Source organism: Cryptotermes secundus, unplaced genomic scaffold (assembly GCF_002891405.2).
Source record: "Cryptotermes secundus unplaced genomic scaffold, Csec_1.0 scaffold565, whole genome shotgun sequence".
In the NCBI taxonomy this organism is placed as follows: Eukaryota; Metazoa; Arthropoda; class Insecta; order Blattodea; family Kalotermitidae; genus Cryptotermes; species Cryptotermes secundus.
The window spans coordinates 764,708-774,607 of NW_019731581.1; the positions used below are offsets into that span (position 1 = coordinate 764,708).

Here is a 9,900-nt window from a genome sequence, read left to right on the forward strand (position 1 = left end):
GATCACAGGGAAGACCAAGGAGTAGGTGGGTGGACAATATTAGAATGGATCTTAGAGAGAGAGGATGGGATGGTATGGATTGGATAGATCTGGCTCAGGATAGGTACCAGTGGAGGGCTCTTGTGAACACGGTAATGAACCTTCGGGTTCCATGAAATTCTGAGAAATTTTTGAGTAGCTGCAGAATTGGCTGCTCCTCCAGACGGGTTCAGCTCCATGAGTGATTAAGGGGGGGTTCATTTATACATACGCTGTACAATTCGTGGCACTCCTTTCCTCCTGGCGTAACGTTTTGCCTTGGACCGAAACGCTGAATTTTCTCTCGGCAAAAATGTGCTAACAGGCTTTATTATACCAACGGAAATTTTAATTTGAAGTGATACGCACTTTTGCATGGTCCCTGACCGCAGAGAATTCTCAACCGCGTGTTATAACCGCCTACCTGTACGTACTCGTATACGGCGACGAAATCCATTATTGTCTACAGGTAGGGAATTCTACGCTGATAGCATACATCAGGACCAAGTTCATTGTGGTGACTCTACAAACAGCTGCTCAGTGACCGAAGAAATTACCATTTCATGGCACCCGCGACCTCATTGCATTCTTCTCACATAACTCATTGTCCCTTATTCTGAACTACGCAACTCCTGTGTTAGTTTCCCAGGCCTCGTCACGTGGGATATGTGGCGGACACAAAATGGCGCTAGGGCAGGTTTTCTCAAAGTACTTCGATTTCCCCTGCCAATCTTCATTCCACCAATTTCTCTACAATCACCATCATCTAGGATTGGTACAATAAGCCACAAGTAGCCAAATAAAAATAAAAATAATAAAAGAAGCCTGCCCAGATCCCGCCCCCTTCACTCCATTTCTCCCAACATCCATCTTAATATTCCTCTCCTGTGACTGACATGCCCTTGGTTCTTTACTATTGTCCTCAATACACCTCCCATGTGGATTTTAATAAACCCGCTTAGGCGAGTGTCTTAATGAAGCGGCCGCAAAAAAAGCAAAAAATCTACCCTCCCCCCCACACCATCTTATCTCTCTCTCTCCACGTCTTGCACTGCCGTTGGTTTTCTTCTTTTCATTTTTTTTCACAAAAATCCTACTGGTTTTGAACTAGGGACCTTCTGAACACTAAGCTGATGTCTTTCCACTAGGCCACCAGGGCTACTGAAATTTGTTTTCTTTTATCTTCCTCTTAAGCTACATCTTCGGTTATAATTCCAGACTTGTATTTTATAAAACTTTCGTTGATTCCGAACCTTGGAACTCCGTCACATTAGGCCAGTATTTTACCAGTAGGCCACAAATGCCATGGAAATGTTTTACCTTTAGTCTTCCTCTTATGTTACATGTCGCTATATAATTCAAGAAAAATTTCATTACAAAACTCCTGGTGGTTATGAACCACGTATCTTTGCCTTACTACGTCTGTGCCTTTTCTCTTGACCACCATAACACCTCGTACGCTAACTTCTGCGATCCACCTCATATTGTACGACTTTGTACTACATGCCCTGCAAACCTTATCTTCCTTGACTAGTGATTTTTCCAGGATTTCAGCCAACTCTGGTGCTGTCCCAGAACCATCCAGGACAAGGCCACAGTGCTTTCTAACAGAATGATGTACACAGATGTTCGCTGCCTTTTGTCCACCCGACACTTTTGCCTCCTTACGGCTGCTCATCCCGATCAACCCCTAGATGAGGTGCCAGGATGTTAATGGTCTTTGACCAAGGCTACAACTAAGACAACTTCTCTCCAGGCCTAGCTTGATGTTTCAGAATGTCACAACAGGGCTGACATTTTCTAATGGTTATCTTTTTAGAGCAGGCTTGTAGGGTGTATTACATTATGGACTGTTTTACTTATCTGAATATCCAGTAACAGACATGTAAAGTATAGCATGTAATAATGAAATGTGTATACTAGTTTATCTTAAACTATCTCAAAATCTCATCATATCTCATCACCAAAATCATGACATAAAGATAGGAAACAGATGTTTTGCAAATGTGGCACAGTTCAGATATACGGGAACTACAGTAACAAATGAAAATTTGATTCAGGAGGAAATCAAGAGGAGACTGAATTCGGGTATTGCCTGTTACCACTCATTGAAGAACCCTTTGCCTTTTTGTCTGCTGTTTAAAAATATAAAAATTAGAATATACAGAACTATAATTTCGCCTGTGATTCTGTATGGGTATGAAATGGTCTCTGACATTAAGGGAAGAACACAGACTGAGTAGAGAGACTGTAGTGAGATTAACTTCTGTATGGGTGTGAAGCTTGGTCTCTGTAAGGGAGGAACATAGACTGAGGGTGTTTGAGAACAGGGTGCTGAGGAGAATATTTGGACTGAAGAGAGATGAAGTGATGGGAGGTTGTAGAAAACTGCATAATGAGGAGCTTTATAACTTGTACTCTTTGCCAGATATAATTAGAATGATGAACTCTAGGAGGATGAGATCGGCACGGCATGTAACATGAATGGGGGCGAAGAGGAATGCATATAGGATAGGATGGGGGGTGGTATGATGGCACTAAATTAGCCGACAAGCAGAAATTGTTCAGTGGGTATAGTTCGCTTGTGGACTATAGGCCACGGAGTTTTTGTTTTGGGGTGGTATCAACTAGATCGATCTGGCTCAGGATAGGGACCACTGGAGGGCTCTTATGAACACGGTAATGAAACTTTGGGTTCCATAAAATGCTGAGAAGTTCTTGAGTAGCTGCAGAATTGGCGGCTCCTCCAGAAGGGCTCTGCTCTGTTGAAGTTAGTATACTACCTGATCAACCTGGCATTGCCCAAGCATAAAGGCACACATATAATGAGGTGTAACACACAGAAAAGTTGTAATGTTGATTGTTGATATTAACGTAAAGAAATATAACTGCAATACAATTAACTAGCCATTTATTTTTTGGAAAAGAAAATTAACTAGGGAACTATTACTGACATATAAAGTAAGCAAGGCTCCCCCCCCCCCACAAGCTATTGAATGGAGGAATCCTCGGTACACTAGGACAAGTGGTTCTTTTGCAATAAGCAGTAAACTGTATTTGTTGGTTTCCAACACTTGTGGGGTGGGTGGGGGGTTCAAGTGTCTACAACCTCCATAGGGAAATCCTTCCATCAACATGCCACATTAGCTCAAAATGTGCGGTGATGTGGAAATGTATAAAGTGCAAACAAACAGACATAACACTCTCTTTATTGCTGTACAAGATGTTTTTTTCTCATTTCTTTCTAACAGCTAAACAGCTTGCATATAACTATTACTAACTTTCAATTTGTACGTCTCTCTAGTTATGTCAATTGGAAAAACAATCAGTCTTGTGTGATCTGATCAATTTTCCTTCCATTATACATTGATTCAATAATATGGCAAACCTCTGAAAAATTATGTCTTATGCCCTCATGTATAATTTTAATAACTGGTGTTTGATTGTGGATCTATTTCAAGTGTCGCACAAAGTCATTATTTTTACACTGTAAGTAGAGACATCCTCATAATACTAAAGTTTGTAGGTTATTTTTACTGACATGAAGTAATCAGGAAGCCCCACTACTAATTTACCAGCCCAACTCAAACCATGGTAAGAAGCACTGTAATATAGCACACATGATTCAAGGAGTGAAGTATCAAGTGTCAGGACTTAATGTAAATATTTGGGAAGTACAGACTTTGGAAAATACCTTAAACTAATGTAAGCATGTTAAAAGATGAGACAACTAGAGATTTAAAAATTACTGGAGGGGGGATAAGGCTTTTCAAAGTAAACTACAGAACCCAATGTAAGTTTTGAGGTTTTCACGGCGATGACTATGAAGAAAGTTGTCTTCTGGGTTTAGGCGCCGTGTATTCTTCGTTTTGGCCGACGTTTCGGAGGAACATATCGCCTCCATCTTCAGAGCAGTTGAATGGCTTGGAATGCAGAGAGCAGTAGCATTCCAAGCCATTCAACTGCTCTGAAGATGGAGGCGATACGTTCCTCTGAAATGTCGGCCAAAACAAAGAATACATGGCGCCTAAACCCAGAAGACAACTTTCTTTACAGACTTAATCTTTAGTCAGGTTTCCAGCTGAAGGCAAATCCCCATTAAAGCTCACCACACATGTTGAATTATTCCTTATAAAGCCACTGATGAATACATAAGCATAGTTACAGAAGTACAGTTATAGAAAAACACCAAAAAGTAGTCTGTGCTAATGTATTATTTTCAAACCACTTCAGGAATTCATAACAAAACTGATTAAAAATCTAATACTTGGTAAAATTTTGTTCACTGTAACTTGAGTCATTTCACCGATTTTTCATGTATCAAAATTCTGTTCATCTGAACTTTTCAAGTTCTTACGTCTTAATCTCACATCTGGTTTATAAAAGGGTATATGATAAAAACCCGATACCAGATCCAAATTAAAAGGAGAAGTTTTTCTTTTGCTAGTCCCACATAACTCCATTCGACAATTAGATTCCACATACATGCCTTGTAATCGCATGAACCTTCACTCATATTCCTTCATAATCTAACAAAACATTTTAATTTATTCTGCATTAATGGAAACAATCAAAATGATTATTTTCTCAATGTTGATAAGTTTATGATCCAATATAATATTTTATAATGATGCATTAAACAATATGTCTATTTGCCTTTACGAACTGAACACAATATTGTGGTCCAACAGCAAAGAGCAAAACTACCATGGAAAATAACAAAGTGATCATTTCATAAATTCATCTTTGTCTGCTTCTTGTCTCTTTAACAGCACATTGGCCAAGCCATAGCTCAGGCGATTAGTCGCTAGCTTCCTGGGTTTGATCAAGTGGGAATTGTGGTGGACAAAGTGGCGCCGGGGCAGGTTTTCTCCGAGTACTTCGGTTTCCACTGCCAATCTTCATTCCACCAATTGCTCCACAATCACCCTCACCTATCATCTGGGGCTGGTACAATAGGCCAGAAGTGGCCGCAGTACAAGGGACTTAGTCCCACCCCACTAGCAATAAAAAAGTAACAGCATATTCATAAATATCCATTTCAATATTTCTGTAAATATTTTCATTCTCTTTAAATACACTTAATATTACGAGGTGCATACATGTGACTGATGCCCAGTCCCAAAGACATATAGACTACAATTATATGAAATAACATCACTTTTAACATTCAATAAATGTTTGTTTTAAATAAAGGAATTACAACATAATCAGCATGTCTACCCTGCTTGAGCTTGAAGTTCATGTAATGTGTCACATGATGGCATACGGATATTCTGTGCTCTCTGAAATAAATCCCGGTCAGCAAAGTTTCGTGCCTTCCATAACATTGTTTCCCCTGTAGACAGAGACAACACAATAATAAAACATCAAGGAGGGAAAAGAATAGTTAGCCTCCTTATTTTATGAGAATAAATAAGGTCATGGCATTATTCCTGTGTTTCTATCCCCACTCAAAACTTAAGTGAGTGTCTGCAAAACTCTAAAAGTTACCAGTGAAGAGGTGGGTACTCAATATTGGCAACATGCATTGGATTGACAATATCTGTCAGGAACAAGGAAGCAAAATGGTCCTGCCGCACAGGATGCCCAGCGTGTACAGTACCAATATACAGAAAATATGTGAATTATTAAACACTTTCAGAACACATTTTGTGGTTACTTTTTAAAATTTTAGAACAGAATCAACATAGCAGTGAATATGATGCAAACATGTTTCTGGTTAATAGTAGAGTGAATTTCCTGACTACACAACACGTTTTTTATCACATTATCACTACATGTTTCGACCTCAAGAGGTCATCTTCAGGTGTATGAACATGGCTGTATAATTACATGCGGTCACATTCACTTTTCACTCATTCAACCTTGTATCTTTTCCAGACTTACGCTCACTAATATATCGAGTTCTTTTATAAAACACAGGTTACAATTATTATTATTCTAATTTAATTGTTAAAAGTTAAAAGTTCATGAATCGAGGTTCAACTCATGTCACTGGTTACACTTTCACTTGTTTTTCGGTCTCATTTTTACTTACGCTCGCTACTGTATCTAGTTCTTTTTAAACTAGTTTAATTATTATTATTGTTAAAAGTTCGTGAATTGAGGTTCAACTTATGTTATTAGTTACACTTTCACTTGTTTGTGAGGTCTCACTGTTCTTCCGTGTTCTTTGATGTTGCTGGATCTGTTATCCAAACATGTTGTGTAGTTGGTAAATTCACTCTACTATTGATTAAACACACAACAGGATGCAAGAAATGATTAAAATGTTTCTGGTTCTTTCAGACATATCAATCGTATCATAAGATTTTTTGTGTGTACCATAAATAAGAGGGCTTGGTCAGCTGTCACATATTTTGCAATGACGATGGAAGCTGCTAATTTCTCCTATGCACTGCAAACCAGCCTGCCACAATTCACCATCCTCATCAACACAAAACATGAACCTAATCCCTTTAGTATTCTATTACTGAACACAATACCCTCTCCACCTGCTAAGAAGTACAGTCAAGTATACTTATTATAATTTTTCTCCCTATAGCATTGATGTCGTAGGTTTGTGACATATTCTTCCTCTACAGTAATCTCTAATCGCCGTAAACTGCCTTGATATTCAGTATGGAAATTCTCTTTGACAAAATATGGTACTTTCAGATTCAAGGTCTTGCGCTGAACTGGAAACTTCCTACATATGATAAAATTAAAAGAAATTAACTAAGTGGATAAAAGAAATATTTCAATTACACCAGTATGTTTATGACACAATCTTCAGAAACACAAGTTTTATCTGTAATTTGAGTGTACACAAAATATTTCTCATTAAAGTTTGGGAGAACACTTTTCCTACATAAACACTCGACATATTTTACCCAGAAACACAGGCCTGCACGCATCTCTATTCAAACATAAACATAAAGAGTTTTGCTAAGTGACATTCGAAAGCACAGGGGCAGAAGTTATACTCCAGTTTGAAGTATGCATTTTTTAATGCATCCATACTTTTATTAATTTTCATTTATTATAGATACAAACTGGGTCCTGCAAAGCTAATTACACTAAGATTATGGAGTTCTAGGATGTGTTGCCATGTAGTCTAATAAAGAGATACTAATACAAACCTAAAGACAGAGGTAGAAGATTCCTCCAAAATGTTAGTATCTGTGTACCATTCTACACAGTATCACATTCCATTGCAGTTCTACTGTTAATTTCATACAATGTTAACAGCAGAACAGAGGACTCTTCATGACCACTGTGGAAAGAACCTCAAATCCTACATAACAGTGTGTAAATTACTAAGCCTATATATCTCCAAAACAGCAGGTAATATGAGAGGCAGTCAAATGAAAGCGGGTCAGAAGCCAAAACACATTAAAGAACATTTCTTACCTTAAAAGTAATCTCCAAAACTGTTAATACATTTATCCCACTGGGAGACAAGACAGTCAATCCCATCCTTGAAAAAGCTTGTGGGCTGTCTACAGAACCACATCTTTAGCCAGCCACACGTCTTCGTCTGGTGCAAACCGATGTCCACGAATGTTTCTCTTCAGGTCTCCAAAAATGTGAAAATCACATGGGGAGAAATCTGGGCTATAGGGGGATGCTGAAGCACTTCCCAACCAAATCTCTGTAGTGTATTCCTCACAGAGTTGTCAGTGGGGGGCGCGCATTATCATGAAGAAGGATACTGCCGTTCGATAGAATTCCAGGGCGTTCTGACTTCATGGCATGTCTCAGTTTCTGCAAAGTGTCTTCATAGCGCTGTGCACTGATTGTGGCCCCTTGCTCGAGAAATTCGACAAGCAGAGGGCCCTTACAGTTGAAGAAGAACGTTATCATCACTTTACCGGAACTTGTGTTTGTACGGCTCTGGATTTCTTCAATGGGGGAGAATTCATGTGTTTCAACTGTTGGCTCTGCCGCTTGCTCTCGGGTTCAAAATGGTGGCACCAAGTTTCATCCCCAGTGGCAATATGGGACAGAAAAGCATATTCTTCCTCATGGTATCATTGCAAGTGACACAGTGATGCTGCCATTCTCTGAGTCTTCTGTTCCTCCGTGAGTTGATGTGTAACCCACTGCATGCAGATTTTGTGGTACAGCAGGTGTTTTGTCACAATGCCATAAATGGAACTGTGACCTAGTCCCATCAAAAGACTAATTTCTTCCACAATGATCTGTTGGTTTGCCCGGATATGACCATCCAACGCAGCAATAAGATCAGGAGTGATGACACGATAAGTCTGCCCTGGGCGAGCATCATCGTGCAGTGACACACGTCCCTTTCGGAATCTCTTTTGCCGCGCCAGCCCACACGAACGTGACATGCTGTGTTCGCCGTAAACAACAGACATGCGACGATGAATTTCTCGTCCTCCTACACCTTCAGCAGCCAAAAAGCGCACTACACTTCGCTGTTCTTTACCCACCTCCATTACTGATGTTGGATGACCACACATAGCGCTAACTTTACTTCCAGCACAATAAACAAATGACTAGTGTGCAAGGGCATGTTGTCACTGTGCTTTCTTGAGTCCCCACCAGATGTCCATACCGTAAGCAAATTCCAGTGTTACCAACTTGCGCGCTGTGTGAGTGATGTGTGGTGACCTGTTTTCATTTGACTGCCCCTTATAATACAAATTTTCAAGAATACTTCAGAAGTGAAGAAAGCAATCAGTACTTGTTGCAAGATACTTGCTCACTGGCCTGTATTATCGGTGTGGCCTACTGGTTGCATTAGGATTCTGTGTACACTGACACATGTAAATTACCAACATGGTAACACCACCAGCATTTTTTTATGGAACCTGACGGTTCATTACCGTGTTCATAAGCGCCCTCCACTGGTCCCTATCCTGAGCCACATCAATACAATCCATACCATCCCATCCTATCTCTCTTAAGATCCATTTTAATATTGTCCTCCCACCCATGCCTTGGTCTTTCCAGTGGTCTCTTTCCTTCTGTCTTTCCCACCAATATCCTATATGCATTCCTCTTCTCCACCATTCATGCTACATGCAATATGCAAAGTGAATGATGAGAGGAAACTGTGGGATTTCTGCATGGAATTTGCTCAACTAATGTTACATAATTAAATATTTTGGTAAACTGACAAAATGAAAATCATTTTTATGTATGTTTTATGGCTTTATTAAGTTAATCATACATATACTTCCTTTTTTTTTTGTGATTTATACGTACATCTTTATCACAAAATAAAAGGGAGGAAAATTAATAAATTTCTCACCAGCAACTGGAAACAGTCCTCTCATCACTTGCCTTCAATTTTATGAGACTCAAAAAAGCACATGACATCCATTTTAATTTCAATACTATCTGTGGTCACCTGTAATCGATACAGCAAAGAATTAAAGCAATGCTATGTCCTGCAGGCTTGCTAAAAAAAGCACAATGATAAAAACAAATAAAGAAATTAACAGAATAATGTACTGTACGAGGGGGGACCCAAAAATAACCGGAATTTATTTTTGTTATTTTCTATTTTTGCATTTTTATTGAACTGTATATTAGTCCCCTTCAAAGTATTGTCCATGTGCATTAATGCACTTGTCCTAACGCTTTTGCCACTGCTCAAAACAGTGCTGGAATTCTTGAGGCTGGATACTGTTCAAAGCCTTTAGCGTGTTTTCTTTGACTTCATCCACATCACGGAATCGCTTTCCTTTCAGACTTCTCTTCATCTGTGGAAACAAAAAAAAGTCTGACGGAGCCAGGTCGGGTGAGTAAGGTGGATGAGGCACAATCACCATGTTGTTGCTTGTCAAAAACTGTCGGACCGTCAAAGCTGTGTGGGCTGGAGCATTGTCGTGGTGAAGCAACCAGTTCCCATTTCTCCACATTTTGGAC

The 9,900-nt window shown here is 39.5% G+C and overlaps 1 protein-coding gene across 2 annotated transcripts in view; it reads right to left on the reverse strand.

Moving 5' to 3' along the window:
• Positions 1-5,011: 5,011 nt before the first annotated feature.
• Positions 5,012-9,900, reverse strand: part of LOC111867218 (dnaJ homolog subfamily B member 12) — a 13,957-nt gene continuing 9,068 nt past the window's right edge. For both annotated transcript variants that reach the window (XM_023856855.2, XM_023856854.2), the window contains exons 8-9: positions 6,546-6,709; positions 5,012-5,356 (exon numbers count right to left, since the gene is read on the reverse strand). In XM_023856855.2, coding sequence (XP_023712623.1) covers positions 5,238-5,356; positions 6,546-6,709 — 283 coding nt within the window. In that variant the 3' untranslated portion in view covers positions 5,012-5,237. The remainder of the gene's footprint in view (positions 5,357-6,545; positions 6,710-9,900) is intronic.